Below are 19,523 nucleotides of genomic sequence, written 5' to 3'. Positions count from 1 at the left end.
TTCTTCTGTCACACTGGGGAGCTCAGAAATTGTAGCACTACTTCACATTGTAAAAAAGTATTGTTCAATTATAATGTTGGTGTTTATTCATTTATATACAAATGTGATTTGTGTGTTTATGAAGAATACATATGTATTCATTTTCTAGAGTGACTTTGTGTGACTTACAGCGCTGTGTGTGAGTATGTGTATTGCTGGGCGGTATCCCAGTGCATTTATCACCTCAGTGCAGACCCTGAATTTTTGCTCCTGGGAATAGAGTAGAGGAGAGTTAAAGTCGCGCCTCGCTCTGCTTCTTAACCCGTGTGGGTGTGTGTGTGCTTGGGGACAGGCATGAATGCATGTGTGAGTGTCAAGGGTCTGCCGATGCGAGACAGTTTGCAGTTTGAGGAGGAAGACCATTTGAAACATTTGTCTATTTTTTATTTTATTTTATTGCTTCTCTGCTTGGCAGTGTGTGAATATCTGTGTAAAAGCATATCTGCATTTAAAATCTGTATGTTTCTGCCGGTCTGAGAGAGCTAGTGAGAGACAGAGGATATTGTTTGTTCTAGCACATTCCCCAAATAGTAATAACCTCAAACTCTCTCTTTTGTGCATCAATGCATCGCTTTGATGAGTATATTCAAACAACAATGCACTTGTCTGAAGAATCAAACATCGCAGCGCAGTTTGATAGTATTTAAAGCAGTCACATCTACATCGCCTGATTATATTCAAAGTGTACTCGCACTCAGTGGCACGCTACTTTGATCAGCCAACTTCTTTCAGAAGCTGCCATGTAAGTCCACCATCCGTAAGGTTAGTTGTTGGAGCCTGCTGCATTACCAGTCATGCAGCAGGTAAAGACGGAAAGGCTGGCTGTGAAAACTGGCAATGTGGACGTGAAATGTCCCCCCTCTGGGAAAATAGAAGCTTGAGCACGTAGGAAAGTGAAGCAATACCAAATAGATATAGTTGGGCAGGGCAGAGGTCTAAGAATGAATAGAATAGAGACTTGACTTACCTGCTTCTCCTTTTCTAGTCAAGTCCCAAATTCCCTGACATAGCCCTACTATGTACCCTTTACATTTAGTGCATATGAATATTTTTGCACTCTGTGGATTTCTTACTTATTTGCTTTCTGTAATTTTATGAACATTAGTGTCTTTGAGGGGTAGAACAAATATTATACTGAGGATCGAGGAATAATACGCCACATTTGTATTGTATCGGAGTTATTGTTATTGCGGGTTTCAACTTCTAAATAGCATAACACCAGCTGAGAAACAGCAGTTAAGGCAGAGGCATTTACATTTATAAAAAGACAAGCGAGCAAACTCAGTCTACTGATTAAGATAATGTGATGATCGGCAGCTATGTTATTACATTTCTTCTAAGGTATCCTTCTGTAGAGCTCGGTGTGTGTAGAGTATATTTGACTAAATGTTCATGGTTCCCTAAAAAGATTGGTAAGTTGTGAAAGGTACCAGAGACACAGAAAAGAAAACAAGATGTTCTAACTGAGTACACACATGTCCTTATATTAAAAGACTTCAATCCATCCTGGCACTTTACTTTCTGTTAAATCCCACCCCTTCTTTTCCCCCTCATCTGTCCTTATCTTACTTCCTCACGCCTCCCCTTGTCAAGCAGTCTCATCACAGTTACTCTGCCTGCAGGTGGTATTCGTATGATTGTGCTGGTTTGTCTTGTTGAATTAGATTTTGTTGCTTGCTTGCGGGCACCTGCAATCTTACATGAAAGATGAAAAGAGTGAATACAGGGAGAAATGAAAAATAGCTTGGATAACAAATCCAATATTTCCTCCCTCCTTTCACTAGTTAACATTTTCTATAGAATCCCATTGTATTAGGTCTTTAAGTGCTGCCCCTTGTTTGTCCAGTTTGACCTCCTGGAGAATTCACTCACTGGTGGTTATTACGATATCTGGCCTCAGTTCCAGATCATTTTCTCTTTAAGATGACAGTGACTGTACCGCAGCTGTCAAGTCTGTAGCAGCAATCTTTCCTTTTTTCTATAGACTCAAACATAATAATTATAATAATACATAAAGGTTATTCAGCGCTTTTCATTATCATTTTACATTTCCAGGTTAATCATATATACACATTAACATGGCTTTCTTCTAGGTCAACATTTTTTAAAGGTTGTTACTTCCAACCTTTAAAGTTTAAAAAACTGTGTTGTATATGAATGTACTTTGGAGTCAGAAATCAAATGGATTCAAAGTCTTTAGCTGACTAAGTCAGAAACTAATTGGTTTTTAAAGCTGTAAGGTCTGTAAAGGCAGAAAGAAAATGAGCAATTTTCCCTTGTGGTTAATATTTTAATCCACTTTACTGCCTAAAAGGTGTTGTTTGTGACACCTAAAGGTAAAATGAAGAGAATAGTAATTAGCAGTATCGGTAAGAAAGGTCTGTTTCTAATTTTTGATTATCAGACCAGCCCTGACCAAACTACTTCATGCGTGCCGTTACTAAGCAGTGCAAGCAACAAAAACCCAGTTCGCCTGGCTGGCCTTTCAAAATCGCCTTTGCTAAGCCGTAGGATGCTAGTACATAGTACACAAAAAGGTCCGCCATCCTTTAAATTAAGATGGTTGTATGTGTTTCAGCCAGTCAGAACTTAGAATTCTCCAAAGCAGAAGAGGCCATATGTGTAGACAATAATATTACCATAAACAACATGGAATAGACTCACTTTGAAACCTATCAAGCAGCGCCACAAGCACATCCTGAACAGGCACTGTAGAAGACACATTTTCCAGGACTGACAATTATCTCTTACCAATTGGTGGTCTGCAGTGTTTTAACTCCACCTACATTGTCTCTGCTCGCTTGTAACCTTAACCAAAGTGGTACCAGAAAAACAGGACATTTCAACACTATTTTCTGCATAATGCATAGATAACAAAATACAGAGTAGTTCAAATGGAATAGAGCAATGCAAAAAATCCGCATTTTACTCTAAAAGTACTTTATTTATCATTTCTAAATTAAGTGAAACCGCAACATCAAACATAAGTCAATACAAAGTTGTATAAGTTAATTTATTTTGTAAAATGCAAAGTACCCTTGTTGTCCCATCCTCAGAAGTGTCAGTCATTTAAATACTGTGGCTGCTGCAGAGAAAGAGTCTTAGCTAAAACTTGCGCATTATTGATGACTCAAATCTGATGGAAATGTTGTTTTTTTTAAAGAGGAACATATTTAACCTATAATGTATATGTGATAAGTGACAATCACACATACATCTGAGTTTATTAGTTGATAATCATAGTAAAGAGGAAAAATCATCTCCTCGATTTATCAAACCTTTCAGAGGGCGTGTTCATGGGTGCTGCTCTAATATTTATGGTCCAGGCTGCCTCACCACTACTGCTGTGTACTGATTTGTCCCTGAATTCATTTGCTGTGTTCTTCTGAGCATGAAGCTAGAGTTTGTTTTGTGTTTCGGAAGCTGTTGACTGCTCCACTCTATCTTGTTGGGGATTTGTGAAGGGCCCCTTTCTTTGATCTGAGTCTTCCAGGCAACTACACTTCGCTAACTGATGCTGTGTTCTGGCCTTCGTACATAATACATCATTTGATTCTTGTGCGCAGTATATAAGGCCAGTACCATCAAACAAGAAGAGAGAAAGCCAACATCAAAGACCAGTAGGTACTAATGACATGGGCTCCCTCTGTGGTGCTTTGGTGGCACACACACTAAAGCTTATTCTTCTTATTACTACACACCAACGTACAGGCACAACAAACATAGAGCTTAATATGCTGGGAGTACGTCAATGCTAATCACTGATTAGACTCCAACATGAGACAAAGGCGCACTATTCCCCACAACTATGCAGATAAAACCAGGATATAATGAGGCACAGGTTGCTTGGACTGGTCAATGAATAGTGATGAAGGCCAGATGCAGTATCATCTTTTGTTTTAATCTTGGTAAAACATGGAGCTTACTTTAGTCTATTTTGCTGTGTCATGGTTTAGGCTACCTGTGTGTGAGGTAATTCAGGTCTCTTCTGATAGGGGTATTTGAAACAAGCATTTATACGTGCCCCTCATTCCTATGGTTAGAACAGTGCTGCAGCAATGCAGATAGTTTTGTGGTTTTGTTGTTTTTTTGCTAGTGTATAGAAATTGTCTTTTCAAACTTCTGGTGACAACACATCATGATGTAGGAAATTTAAACTGTGATGCACTGAAGAATGTTTTTCAAGACTCAAACACACCATGTTGTTCCAAATATATTTTACTCTTACCCTGACAGAGACTAGATATGTAGTTTTTTGCCCAAGTAGCTACACCCTCTCTAGTGTCACTTCTTGGCATTAGGCTTCGTGCCGATCAGACACATTACTTCTTATTGCTTTATATATATTGGAGGCACCCAGGTGCAGACCAATTACATACTCCCATTTTAAAAGCCTCATTACTCTGTTTATTGTTTAATGTAGTTTCGATTTATTTGAACAGAATGCTTGGTTTAGTCATTTATAGCATGTGCTCAGGATGTGTCACTGATGAGTTTTTTTGTTCCAGACAATTAGGCTAATGAGTTAGTTTTTAGGAGTGCTTCTTTCTGCTGTTGGTATTAGTAATGGTTGGCATATGATAGTATAATAAACATTATGCTCAGAGTTAGGTCATTTGTTTTTTTTAGATTCGAGTGAAAATGTATACACTGAACATTCACTGATTCTGAAAGCAGCAGAAGTTGATTGTAACCCCGAATAATAACTCCTTAGACAAACACAGTTGCAGAAGTTTGTTTAGCAATGTTTTTATCTTGCGGAGTCATGAATTTGTTGTAGACAGTACATGTGTTGACTTAGATGCAGAAAGAAAACAGAGGTTACTTTAGACCTAACTTCTATCTATATAAATAAATTGAATTGCCAATTGGGCAAGGTTCTTTTTGAATGTCAAACAATTGCAAGAGGGAATCTGTCTAAAATGAAAACTAAATTACTGCATTATGGTACATTATGGGTTGCTGTTGTGCCCACCTAATGATAAAAAGTCAAACTCAACACATAGTATAACAAATAAATTAAACTTGTGTTTTTATTAATAAGCCATTTTGTGAAAGTAAAAACCCTACAGCATATTTTACAATTTTTCCCCAATGTTAACATAGTTTTACTAAGACTCTGAACTCCTAAGTTTAGAGCATGGTAAATATTCAACATCCTCTCTCTGTAATCAAAGTGGGGCTTAAGTTAAAACTCCAATCAGAGGAGCTCCTCCAGTCAAACGGTAACTGATGGAATGGGGCTATGAAAGGACATCCCGTTAAACGTGTGTGCTTTGAAATTTGAGAAGAGGAAGATAAAGAATTAAACCTCTTACATTGTTTCCCTATGGCTGTTATTGCTCAGAGTGAATGGAAAACATTTACCAGCACTTATGAATTAGCCATGAAATTTCCACTTAATTTTCATTATTTTGTGTAGATTAGCAAAAAGACTGACTTAGTTTCCCTAAATGACAATTCTATTAAATGTGCATGCTTTGATGTTAAAGAAAGGAAATGATAGAAAATGATATCTTATTATTATTACCCTGTGGCTGCCGTTGAGTGAGAGATCCGTAAATGCTTTGTGAAGCTTTGATAAAGTGCCAATTAGTCATGAAATTGTTTTGTCATTCAACGTTTTTTTATTATTTCATTTTAATGAACAATTGCATCGTCACTGTAGGTATATATTTATAGGAAATGAGTTTCAGTGTGCTATCAATTCACTCTGGGCCACACAAAGCTTTAGTAATGAAGATGTGCCATTCATATTTATTATTGCTCCTAGTCTCAAGCAGACCATCAGTGTCAACATAATGTGGTTTTGTTGAATAACAGACCTCTCTGATAGGGTTATTTTTGCAGCACACAATATAAAGATTCTCCTTTGTGCTGCCTACCGTACACCCAGCTATCAAAATGAGTTTCCATCTCTGTCGCTTCTGAGCTCAACAGCCATTTACCGGGACAAGACTGGAGGTAGTGTGTTCTGTACTTCTTTTTCAATGCTAGTAGGATTACTCGGGGGAAACCATGATACATGAATGGACTTTGAAGGGCCTCAAGCCTGTATTTTAGTAATAAAACTGAGGCTGGCCGTGTGTTACAATTTCATATGTCTGTGAGTAGAACATTTTTTAATTCTGCTCTAGAGGGATTGGTATGAGTTACAAAATGCAGTGTTCAAAAACGTTGAAACATTTTTTATTGAATGATTGTGGATGTAATTATAAAACAGTCCTGGGAAAAATCTGGGATTCTAGATGCAGTGGTGTACATTTTAAATTGTCGTGCAGTAAAGGAACCGCTGCACAAAAGATATGATCTACTAAAACAAACATGAAATATAAACACTTAAACTACACGTTGTCTATACAGCAAACAAAGACAAACTGAAAACAAGTATACAGTGAAAGTATCGGACTTTTTTCCAGTGGGCTCTGTGGTATTTCAAGGTTGAAATGGGATTAATAAAAGGAATTGCGCACTGGCATGCATTGCGCTGTGTAATAATTCAACATCTTTTTTGCTTATTTACATTTCCTTATTTGTATCCACACAAACATTGAGTGTGGATCCTACACTATATTATAAATGAAACCCTGAACTAAAACTGCCACCTGGCCTGCTGTTGAAAATACAAAAATCCAATACACTTCAGGGAATGCTAGAATAATTTGACCTGTTATATCTCTTTCAGTGTTTGTGTCGTTGTTGCAGATTAGATGACGATACAGCTTAAAGTGTGCCCGGTATTTAACTTTTGTTTAATGTGAGTTAATGAACCAGATTTAAGTATTAAGAATAACTGATCTTTGGTCGACAATTATAAGTTGTTAAATTGATGTTTATACATACTAATTACCAGTATGAAGGGTATTCAGCCTGTACAGTATGTAGCTTATTACTGTGGGTTCTGATTGAGAGCTCAAAATAAGTTCATTCAAAATGTTTCCAATTTGTTTTACTAATCATATCCCTAAGCGTGTTTTAAAAGTGATTTAAACACTTACTTTTTGGAATAATGAATCAAATAAGATTAATTAAATCATGCAATGTCGTGTCGATGCTGTTGTATGAATATTAAGCTGGCACTGGCAACAGATGCTGTTAAAAAAGAAAGCCCCCACAGTGTGAGGTGTTAAGCACAATTTAGCAAATTCCCTACCATGATAACATGTTACACTGTAGGTAACATTGAATACTTCAGTTGATTGTTGAGAAAAGTACTACCAACATCAAAACTACAGAGCGCAAACTTAAATGGGTCATGTGATATTACATAATGAAAATAAGTTACACTGACGAAGTGGCTCTCTTGAGTCTCTAAATGTAATTGACATAATTACATTATCATTATGGCAGCAGTTTAGTGATACTTTTCCTCACTGAGTAAAAACTTACCTTGCAGAAGTGAAAGGAACAACATCCTGAGTCCTATCTTTTGGATGTTCTTTCCTCTTCAGATTGGCATGAACAAGAGCAGTCATATTTCAGTCGGCTGCAGAGGGAGTTATCATTAAGTAATGTTAACTAAGCTATCTCATTTATATATCACTACAAATGCAATAATATTCTCCCTGGGAAATGAGCTGGCAGAATGACAAAGAAGATGTGGTCTTGTCAAAGGAAGGTAATTGGTCTGATAGTGCCACTTGAATATTAAACTTCATTCTTTATCTGCATGAATCTTCTCTCTGTTTAAATATTTACACAAGGACAATAGTATAAAATACTGTTGCTGCAGCTGTCAAAATATTTGATACTGCTATTATTTAAACATCTTTATAGTAATCTAGTCCCTTGAGGAATCATTTCAGCCCTAAACCTTACTGGTGTAAGAAAAGCACATATTGTTTGACTGGTGGACTGATACATCTATAACGTCTTTACATGCTTTGCTGCTCTGTCTGTCTCTTGCACATGAGAGACTGCTGTGCTCACTAACTTCTGCTACTGTCATAGGCCCCAATAGCATATCACTATGGCTGTGAAACAGTGAATGTGTTTTTTGTTGCATCACAACCCCCCGAAATGACCTGATTCTCTATCTGAGTTTGATCAATTTATAAATAACATTTAAAAGTGTAGTCTGACAGTTATTTCTTCTTCTTCTTTTTTATCATTCACATATCACAGGTTGGTTTATAATTTTTTTCTGTAGTGTGACAAAGTCATAACCGATTATTGTCCTATACCTCTAAATATTTGAAATAGTCATACATTTAATTAGCTATCAAAACAGAATAACTCTATCCTCAGAAAGCCCGACACCTGAGCCCTGCAAGTAATAATGTAAAAGCTAAACAGTTTGCACATTTTAAAATCCTGGGTCATACATTTTGAATAATTTTTTTACCAAGATAGTTGTTGCAAGAAATATAAAATGTTCCTTTGTAGTTCCCTAGGATGCTCTTCCTCAATCTGAGTGCGTTCTAATTCTGTGCATTCCCTTATTGTAACCATGCATGTCTTTGAAGAAAGTTCCAAACTGCAAAAGTTGCTGACTGCATCGTCCCAAGTTTTATACATGAATCTGGTCTTTCAGTGTATGCCAGATGGCCCAGCAGATTTCAGAGAGTATGTTGTATATCACAGAATGACCCAGCTTGTCGCACACAGCCCCATTTGCAGTTACTCTAAATCAAGGCCAACCGTCCAATACCCCAGAGCACTGTTAATGTTTGCCTTGACAAGTAAAGTTGTTTCTGAATTGACAAACTTATTAATAGGCCTTTATTTATTACAGACAACCAAGGCCATCCTACATTGTAGCACATCCTCAACCTTTTTTCTGTTTCTATTTCATTTGATTTTGAAAGATTTGCTGAGATTTTGTCTAACACAAGCAATTTCAAAAGATGGTAGAGCGGAGGAGTCCAAAAGTATTTTTTACTTATGTTGACATCATAAATCTATTGTATGTACACTGGTGCAAATGTAGAAATGTTATTTATATGTATAAAGATGGAATATAAAATATATTTGAGTGTAGTTGACCGTCCATGGCTCAATGAAAGAGTTGAATAAAATCTACATTAACCATGCTTGGTTTGTTTCAGTAGTTTTGCTTATCCATTTAGCATTTAGAATTTAGAACCATTCCCCTTTTGGGTTTGTGGGCAATTGAACAGCAAGCCTTATTCACAAAGCAATTACGATAAATGGTGCTGTATTGTTGAATTTCACAGGAAAAAAGGACTGAAATTGTAAATGAAATGATATAAAAGAGACAAACACAAGCAAATCTATTCTTAAGCACCTCAAATTGAGGCAAAGAAATGCCTGCTTTACTTAATAGTGTCAACTTGTGTGGAAATCCATGGTTATTCTGACTTGTAAAGCACAAAGAAAAGGTTCTGAATACAAATGGTGGTTTGGAAAATAAGGCTGAGCAGTTACTGTTTGTTGACACAAATAATGAATAATGTTGTGCCATGACATTTTGTTACATCCCTACTTTGTATCTTTGTGTTTTTTGCTCATTGCAGGTAACCCCACAGCACGATGCAAAGCTCCACTGTGAGCCCGTGTCTCTGTATTCTTTGGATTATGATTACAACTGTAAATGCTCATCCTATCAGCCCATAGTGACTTCTCCCATTTTGAATGCACACTTTTTAGGCACAGCTTTTTAAGACGATTTGGGGGCTTCCCTTACTACTGTCTTTTCAACATCATTACTCAGTGGTTGAGGGTAGCATGCTCTACCCAGGTTTACAGCTCTTCTGTGTTCCCCATTTCTTGCACGTACACGCTCACTCTCCAACACTTTATGGTATGTGTTGGTAATAGGCATCCATATGACAAACTGGTAAGGGGGTTGTATATTTACGCCCTCTTGTACGTTGCTGATTAGGGTTTCATCATTTCTGCTGCCTCGTTAAGTGAGGAAATGACTGCAATTAAGTTCTTATTTTCGCTTGAAGTCAAAAGACCATGGACTTATGGATCTTCAGAAAAGGAAAGGATGAGAGAGATGTGTGTTTTTCTGTGTTCGGGGAGGGGGTCCAATTAAGGCCATCTCTTTTTCTGTTGTGGTTCGTTTCTTGCATGCTTAAAAATTCCAACTGATGTTTTTTAATGAGTATTTCATGGTGCTGTGTATTATTTGTATAGTTGATCAATGTCTGTCCCTTTTTTGATATAATAATGTTGCAGAATGTTACTGACTGAGCCTCTACTGGACTTACATTTTTTTTTTAAATATATATATTTTTTATATGTTAGTATGTATGAGTGTCTATATATATATTTATTTATTCATAGTCAACTAATCCCTTGAATGTGTATGACTCTCAGTATACACATCCCCAAGCATGTCAGTTCTTACTGACCATATACATCTTTATTTACTCCTCAAAGATCTACACATTTTAAAAAGGCTGAATCTTTTCCTAAAATAGCTCTGCACTGCAGCATTAATTAAACAGAAATAAATAGTGCTTTTGTCTGTGACTCTATTCAGGGTGAATTGGGTGTTCTAGAACGTATTTACAGCAGCAGGATCATCTCAAAATGAATGAGTGCCTGTATTAATGGTTATGAAGGGACATCTCACCCAGTGCAACAAGAGATAATAAATTAACAACCAATATTAGACATTGGATACACTGACAATATATTGTGGTAAAAATGTGTTCACAGAGATATTCTGAATAGTGTTTCTAGTTTGTATGCGTGTGTGTGAGGGCGGGACCCCAATTATGCGGCTCTGACCAGTTTGCGCAGGCTCTGGCTCTAAACGACATATATATATAGATATTTTAGCCACATTTTTGTGCAGTGGGAGGAAGTAGTCGTCCATCTGGTCCATGGTTTCAAGTAAAGAGAAGTTGTCATTGATAACATCAATTAAGGATCTGTTCATTGTTGGTGTTTGTTTGCTTGTCAGCCTGGTCTTATAGAGTCATACAAAGTCATACAAGCTCCAAAAATGTTCAGCATCTTCTAGAATTTATTGATACTGTCAACACAGATAGACGTTTACAATGATTTTAAAAAATATATTTCTTACATGAGGTACCCAGTTATGGGCGCACGGCATCATCATCATTATTATAATCGTCGTCATAATTACAGTTTTTTCGCCTTGGCATACCTCGCCCACTGCTTTTCATGTTCTTCGACTTCTCCAGTGCGTTCAACACCATTCGGCCTGACCTGCTGGGGGGTAAGCTGACGGCGATGCAGGTCACGGACTATTTGACGGGTCGACCACAGTTTGTCAGACTGCAGGACTGTGTGTCTGACACTGTGGTCAGCAGCACAGGGGCTCCACAGGGAACCGTTCTGTCTCCCTTCCTGTTCACCCTGTACACCTCAGACTTTCAGTTCCACTCGGAGTCCTGCCATCTGCAGAAGTTTTCAGACGATTCTGCAGTTGTTGGTTGTGTCAGCGAGGGAAATGATGAGTTGGTGGTGGATTTCCGCAGGAGGAAATCTACCCCCACATCCATTTCCATCAAGGGGGTGACTGCCGACATTGTTCAGGACTACACATACCTGGGTGTTCACCTGGACAATAAACTGGACTGGGTCAAGAACACTGAGGCTTGTGTATAAGAAGGGCCAGAGCCGACTCTACTTCCTGCGGAGGCTCCGGTCCTTCAACGTCTGTAATACCATGCTGAAGATGTTCTACCAGTCGGTGGTAGCCAGTGCCATCTTCTTTGGTGTTGCGTGCTGGGGAAGCAGGTTGAGGTCAGCAGACGCCAACAAGATCAGCAGGATCGTCAGGAAGGCTGGCTCCGTCCTGGGGGTCCAGCTGGACTCTTTGCTGGTGGTGTCTGAGAGGGGGATGCTGCGCAAGCTGCGTAGTATCATGGACAACAACGCTCACCCTCTCCACCAGGTGCTGACCTCATACAGAAGCACCTTCAGCAATAGACTCATTCCACCCCGGTGTACCACAGAACGCCACAGGAAGTCCTTTCTTCCTGTGGCCATCAGACTCTTTAACTCATCCACCTCAGGTCGTTAGAGGAACAGTGGAGACTCAGTGACACTTTATTTCATCGCAATGCTGTCATTTCACTTTACTTTCACTTTCACATGTCACTTATTCACATGTCACTTTATTCACATGTCACTTTATTTAGTATTTAGTATTTAGTATTCAGCTTAGTTTTATTAGTTATCGTATTACTGTACTGCCATTTGCACTATACGTATTGTTGTATATTGTATATACCTACGTAGTTACTGTAACTATTTCACTATTTCATATTTGCAAAGCTGCTCTTATTGTTGATACATTTAGTTATACTTAGTTTATACTTAGTTATTTTAGTTTATATTTAGTAATATTTGATGTATATTTAGTGTATATTTAGTAGTTTAGTTATATTGTGTGTATATTTCTCCTTCCTTCTTTATATTGAACTGTTGCACCTCAATTTCCCTCGGGATAAATAAAGCTTCTTGAATCTTTTTTCACAGTTTTTTTTCTCAGTAGGCAATTGCTAAACCTCTTCCATTTTCTTCACATCTCATCTGTCTTCCTCTCATCTTTTCACCTTGCCTCTCATTTAGCTTTCACTCTTTCCAATGATGTAGATCAGTGCTTCTTTAGCAGTGAGCAGCAGCAGGGAGCATGTCTCTCTCTTTCTATCCCTTCCTCTCATCATCACTCCCATTACTTTTCTAACCTTAAGCCTCCACTGGTCTTATCTTCTCTACCCTGCATTATTGCCTCGACAGGAATATTCGGTCCGTCTTTCTGTTGCCTTTTTGTTTTCCTCATTCATCCACAGAGAATATCTCTTCTGATTCATCTTCCTGGCAATCCAAACTTTAAAATCTAACACAGTTTCTTCTCTTAAAAAATGGAAAAAACCACCTTGACCTGAACTGAACATGTTTCATATATACATATGTTATATATTGTTCCTTCTGCTCTTGTGCATCAGACTTACATAATCTAGCCATATGACGATGGAGGTTTAAGGACAGGACATTCTGCTTGAAGAATGTATTGTGGGAATATACTGTTGCTTTTTGAAAACACATTTATTACACTTGTCAGTCAGTTTTGTTTTTATGATTATGTCTCCCACTTGTGCTTACGACATCCCCAATCCAGTAATAAATATCAAAACATGTTTGCAAAAACTGTAATAAGGGTTGAAAGGCAGTGACTGTTTGAGACGGTAAATGATGAGTGCTCCAACTGTACACGGTACCTATTTATCTCCTAATTTTCAACACGTACTGACCCAAAACTGATAAAATACTCATTCATCCGTCGCCACACCCAGGTTAATGTATGTCCCATAAAACTGTGGTACTGTTCAAACGTGTGTGACACACGTTTCTTGAACACTATGATGATTTGCATCATTTCTGAGGACTTGCTAGTCTAGTTAGTGTTGCCGAAGGTAGACCGGATTGCAAGGCCTCTAGATGATGTGTCAACAATTCTCTGATGAAATTAGTATCTCTCCTCTGTAATCGTCTGAACCCCCCACACTAGTGCTCATTTTTACACTCCAGTACATCATACAGCCCCACAGCTCATTACATCAATCTGTTCACACACATACACACACATACTGTATTTGCCTGTTTGTAGTCAAACAATGTGGCTCTGCAGGATATGAGATAAAGGCTGGAAAAGTGCAGGTTGTTTGACCATTAATTCCGGTTAACATTTGCCTGCGTGACTTATTCTCCTTTAATGTCCTCTGCTACAAACATGGTGTTCCTCTGACTAGAGGAGCTTACTGTAGTGAGAAACTAACAGTGAAAGGAATGGAAATAAAAAGAGGTTTGAGAGGTCAGGCCAAATATAAAATCAAAATGTCCTTAATTGTCCCACTTGACTCAGATCTTTAAATTTCAGCTAATTTGCGGCTGCTTGTCAATCTCAGATTTCCTAATGCAACAGACTGTGAATGGGCCTGTCAATTAGACAGCTCAGTGCAGTGTTGGCACGCTTGTTGGTGTGTGTTGTAGTGGGAGATTTTTCAAATCCCCTGCAGAGGGTGATTTTAAATAACATTGATGTGTCCACTAATGGAATGGAACCTCTTACTTTGTTTGCTTTGGAAAAGAGCTGCATTCCAGGGATGCATTATGGATGAGGGCTTTTCACAGGCCTCGTGTCTCTTCATCCATTTGTGACTCCTCTCATGTTGCCCACACCTCTTTCTTCCTCCTCTCCATTCTTAACAATGCAGTACAGCTGTCTGCTCTCATAACCTCCCACGTCATCTGGTTTGCATCTATCAATTTCTTTATGGTGGTCTCTGCCACAACGTCATCATGCCACTTCCTGGTAACCTTTTTTAATGCACAACAATACTCCTTGTTGTTGATGCATTGTTCTTTCCTTGTTGCGCTTTCTTAACTTTCCTTTTCTGCCTTCCCTGGCATACTGTAGCAATCACATCCTCACTTCATGTTCTTTGTTGTCTTCTCCTTTGTCTTCACATTTCAGCCTTTGTTTTTCCCTAGCGATGACACTGAATTATGCTTATTGTTCTTATCGCTAGCTTCTACTCTAACTGTATCACTTCTGTTTTGTGTGCAGAGCCTCAGCACAGCAGGTGTCCTCAGTGTTTGCTCTTCATCTCAATGCTCTGATGTCAGCTTTGTAAAACATTCTGCCTTTACGCTTATGTCTATTCACGTAATCCTGTTTATGTCCCGCTGTCACTCTCTATGTAATGTTCTCTTCATCTGTTGAATCTTTATCTTTACACGTACATTTTCAATGTACACAACTTTCCCATTCCTGAAAGTGCTCATGCACACAAACTTAATATGTTGGATTTCTTTTTTTCTTTGGACGAGACATTTTGTTACTGTACTTCGAGCAGATGTGTTATTTTATGTTTCTCCACTGAACAAGAGGTAATATCTGAATGTATTTTATTTCCCCACTTAGATTGGTTCATAGAGATTAAAATGCTTAACAGATCTTGAATTTGGCTCACACACATCAGAGTTGTGCCATGTTTCCACAGAGACACACACTAACAAATCAATAGAGTATGTTGGGGCACACACACACACACACACACACACACACACACACACACACACACACACACACACACACACACACACACACACACACACACAGAGCTGGTTCTTGCTGAAGGTAATTGAGCAGGTTAGATGACAGCTTTTCCATTAAGCCACTCTCCAAAAGACTCTAATCACTAGTGTTATTGCACTGTAATGACAAAGAACTAATTAGCATGATAAGTGTTCGCTCTGCAGTGATGGGCCTCATACCAAGAGTTGCCAGTACAATATTCTGCTTCTTAAAGGACACAATTTATTTTTGTTTGTGATGTGTGAAGCCCTTGTGAGACTGAGTAAGAGTGCACAAGCCTGGTTAACTTTGTGTGTGACAGATCATAAAGAAGATGAAGTCTCGGTGGACTGTGTGTTTTCTCTTTTTCAGTACACCTGCATTCAAAAGGTTGGACAACAATTCAAGCAATTTAATTACATAATTAACAATAATTACTCCCTGGGTTAATTTAAGCGAGTGAGAGAATCAGGATTAAGTTTCACACACACAGGTTTAGAAATTGAATCACGCCACAGATATCACTTTTATAGCACCTGGTGATATGTACCAGCAAAATTAACATAATTACCTTTAAATTTAGTACAATTTCAGCCATCCTGTTTATAGAAATACATTCAGATTATACAATGGTACGCATGAAACCCTCTAATTTATAGACTTTCAAACTTTCCTGAAGTGTTTTGTTTTCCTCTGCCCTTGTTTCACTCCTTTAGAAGAAGAAAATAGACGAGTTTGCTCGCCCAGAGAAATATGTCAGCTCTAGTCAGTCATTCAACTTTTCCCTGCCTTTTTACTCTGTTGTCAAGGATTATTTTTCCAGTGCTGTCGTCTGCGCAAGATGAATGGCAGCAGCTGTATATATTGAGTGATTTTCTCTAGTGCAAGATTTGTGCTAGATGTACTATATAGAGTATGTCAAATCTGGAAATGATAGCAATGCCACAGTTGCCCCCCTTTTGTCAAATGTCACTTTAAAGCAGTGTGAGGGTGTTTCTACTGTGAATGTCGTTTTCATTTGCTTTTAAAAGTGCATCATAATGCCTTCTTGAGCAGAAATGGATGGAAGAATAACAAATTGTGGATTTATTTGTCAACAAATGCGTTGATTGTTGCTTACATAGGAAAGCTCTATGTGGACTCAGCTTTTTAAGTTTGTTTTTGTCATTTACTCTGATTAGACCTTTATTTAAATGCAGTATCCTGATATTTCCAAACTGTTAATGAATATGCAGTGTGTAGTTGTGCTCAAGATTCTATAGACTGAAGACTTATATTGAACACAAGGTTAGCAGAGAGACTCAAGTAAGTGATTTTATATCAACCCAGGACTCGGAGAGAGTCTGATATACCTGTAGTTTCAGGCGTTGTTACAACTTCATGTTCTTTGTCCCGAAGCAATTTTAAAGGAGAAGTTCACCACGGTCGTCAGTATCTTCTCACCCTGTGGGTCAATTGACTCCCAGTATTAAATGTGAGATCTTACTACACTGTAAGCAGCCAGTGAAGTGCATAGTTTGGCTTACGTTTTAAATTTACCAAAAAATCTCCACCTAACTGCAGGCCAGTGTCTACAAAGAAGATGTGAAAGATACGAGAAGGAAACATAAGCTAGTATTACCCACAGGATCAAACCTGGAATGCCTACAGAGCAATCGTGTGAAAGCCCATGCTGACCCAGCCAGAACCAGACCTAAATCCCTTTACAAATGTTCCAACTGGAGTGAGCTTCAGCATATCTGCAATGATTAATGAGAGGGAAACGAAAATCCCCAAATTGCTCTGTAATTGCTGCCAAATTATTCCCCCTCCCTGTTTTTTCTTATTATCATGTTTGCTTGCAATTTTCAGATTTGTTTTCCTCAGACATTGTGTTGCTTGAAAAGTGTTTATTTATACTCCTGGCAAAAAGTGTGACCCTTTTTCAGCTGGAATTGATTCAATTTTATAACAAGAGAAGTTTCCTTTTTGATTCACCTCCTCAGGCAGCATCCTAACTGTAATTTTTTTTGATTTTCTTTGTCCTGCCACAGCTAGCCCTGGAGGACCCAGTGCACAGCGTTTCCCTGCAGCAGTTTGTCTATGAGAAACTGAAGGCGCAGCAGGCCATGATGGGGGACCAGGGCTTTGCGGTGCTGATGGAGACCGTGGACACGGAGCTGGTCAGGCAGCTCCAGGAGTTCCTTCAAGGCTTCTGAATGTTCAATCCTTCATTACCTTTCACAAACACCTTTGTCTACTGTTACCCTCTCCCCACATTTTTGAAAAGTATCAAAAAGGTTTTTAATCTGCCCGAGATGTGGACTGCTAATCCATCCCTTCCCAACCCTACCCATGCTTTGCCTTATCTATATTCAGCCCTAGCCTTGTGGACTGTCCTCAGCTAACACCCTCATCCCTCTCTTTTTATTTTGGATGCTTTATGTTGTTTTTTTTCTCAAGTGGAGTCTTTTCAGGTACTTCGAAAAAGTCGAAGTGCCTTCACAGCCACAATCATCACCACAAAAGAGCTTCCACTAAATTATTCTAGTTTATTCTCTTTCTGGACTGGGTAACAAATTGGCCGAGTGGTATTAAAAGTTGGGTTGGAGGAGTATGTAGAAATAATGAACTGCAGTTGCCAGAGCTGGAGCGTCGGACTGTTTTCTATGAAGAAACGTAAAGATGGTAGCAGAAATGTGGATGAACCGTACCTAAAGGACCTACAGTAAAGCAGTGTTTACAGAATATATTCTTAAAAAGAGAAAAATAGAAATGTAATTTTGTATGTATGTGAAGTATGGATGATATGCTGCATGGCGATATTTTACATTTTATTTTGTTTTTACTTTGTGTTAAGTTCTCATCCATTTAAAACAAAAATGTTTTCATAACCAGAGGTCACTGCAACTACTGAGAGAAGTCAAGTGTTTCTGTTTCTTTTTGAGTTGGTTTAGAGAGAATTTTATTTCGACTGCTTAATGGGTAATTTTTTTTTTTTTTTAATGGTTGATTTATAAGAGTGCTTAACCACATGTTATGTAAATACATACTGCTGCTAATTAATGGTGTGTCAGAGCACTTTAATAACCAAAAACTGTTTCATCTGTTTTCATCTTTTTCTCAAATGTACATTTTCTCTCATCATTGTACTTTAACACAGTGGTAGAAAACATCGGAGCAGTGCAGCAGTAATGCTCAAATTAGGCTTTAGTTGCATAAAGAACCTCATCTTGAACTGTTGCTATATTTCATGTCGCAATTTGTAAAACAAAAAAAACTGACTGACTGCAAGATTAATAAGACAAGTCTTACTGTTAGCCACTGAGGACTTTTAAGTGCTGGAGAGTAGTCTTTGATTTATTTGATTTGAAAAATGTGTGTGTTTTTTCTCCCACAATTAATTGTTTGGAAGTTTGGAAAACTCATATTATAAAAGAAAAAGGATAAATGTCAGGCTATTGGAACCAAAATGGTATGTGGACATGACTCGCGCAAAATCGAAAATGGGGTCTAAATGTATAAATAATTTCCGTTACAAAAACGTGATTTACTTTGGCTGCCCTGCCTTTTATAATCTATTATTTTGGATTTTATGTATGAATATAAGTTTATCTGCTCTTATTGGTTTAATAATACCTCCCTGGGAAGGAGATGATGCTAACACTAGCTCCTTTGACACTGTGATAAAGTTGAGTAGCAGTCAGTATTACGGCCTTATGCTTTGAGCCTTATCTGTCCTTTACTCTCAGAAGACCTTTCTTACTATTCATGCTCATCTCTTAACTGGTTAAACAGTAGATGATATCCGTAGTCATATTCTGTTTATGACCAAAATTATGAAGTTTAGAACCTAATACAAAGTACAGTTGAGAGATGTTTTTGGGTTATACATTTGATTATGCTGTGATGGGAAATAATCCTTGTTGCTTTATCCAAAGCATTCAATAAATTGCAGTAATTAGCCAAACTATTACTGTGTGTAATTCAATTACTCATGAGATCTGACATGTAAAAAAACAACTCCATGAGTCCTTGATACTGTTTCGAGGATTGTATTATCGGCCTTCGACTTACATGGAGTCTGTATATTTCTTGCAAATAAGATCACCATTGCACTGACAATGACATGAAGAAAGACATGAAGATGGACTTCTCCTCTGGACTAAACTCTCACAGCAGTGAATAAGAGGAGCGTTTCAGTAAGAGCAATATCATGTCAGATGTGCATGCATTATACCTGACATGCTAGCTATGACCAATTTTGTAGGGACCTAAGAAAAGGACAACAGTTCAGAGTCCTCCTCTCCACCACAGCTTCAAAAGGGTCCAGTTTGATGCCGATGACAGAGCCAGCTTTCTTAATTATGGTAGTTTGTTAAGTCTGCTGGTGTCACCGGCTCAGATGCTGTCCCCCCCAGCAAACTGCAGCAAAGAACAGTGCACTGGCAACAACAGACTGGTAGAAGATCTCCAA

General features: G+C 38.2%; 1 protein-coding gene across 1 annotated transcript in view; it reads left to right on the top strand.

Annotated features, from left to right (window-relative positions):
• ipo11 (importin 11) overlaps window positions 1–19,019 on the top strand; it is a 92,771-nt gene extending 73,752 nt beyond the window's left edge. Inside the window, exon 30 of the mRNA XM_063898124.1 lies at window positions 17,101–19,019. Within this exon, the coding sequence (XP_063754194.1) occupies window positions 17,101–17,265 (165 nt within the window). The 3' untranslated portion in view covers window positions 17,266–19,019. The remainder of the gene's footprint in view (window positions 1–17,100) is intronic.
• The last annotated feature ends 504 nt before the right edge of the window (window positions 19,020–19,523 follow it).

Source organism: Eleginops maclovinus, chromosome 12 (genome assembly GCF_036324505.1).
Source record: "Eleginops maclovinus isolate JMC-PN-2008 ecotype Puerto Natales chromosome 12, JC_Emac_rtc_rv5, whole genome shotgun sequence".
NCBI lineage: Eukaryota > Metazoa > Chordata > Actinopteri > Perciformes > Eleginopidae > Eleginops > Eleginops maclovinus.
The sequence above is the reverse complement of the archived record's forward strand: the minus strand, read 5'-3'. Positions and strand labels throughout refer to the sequence as shown.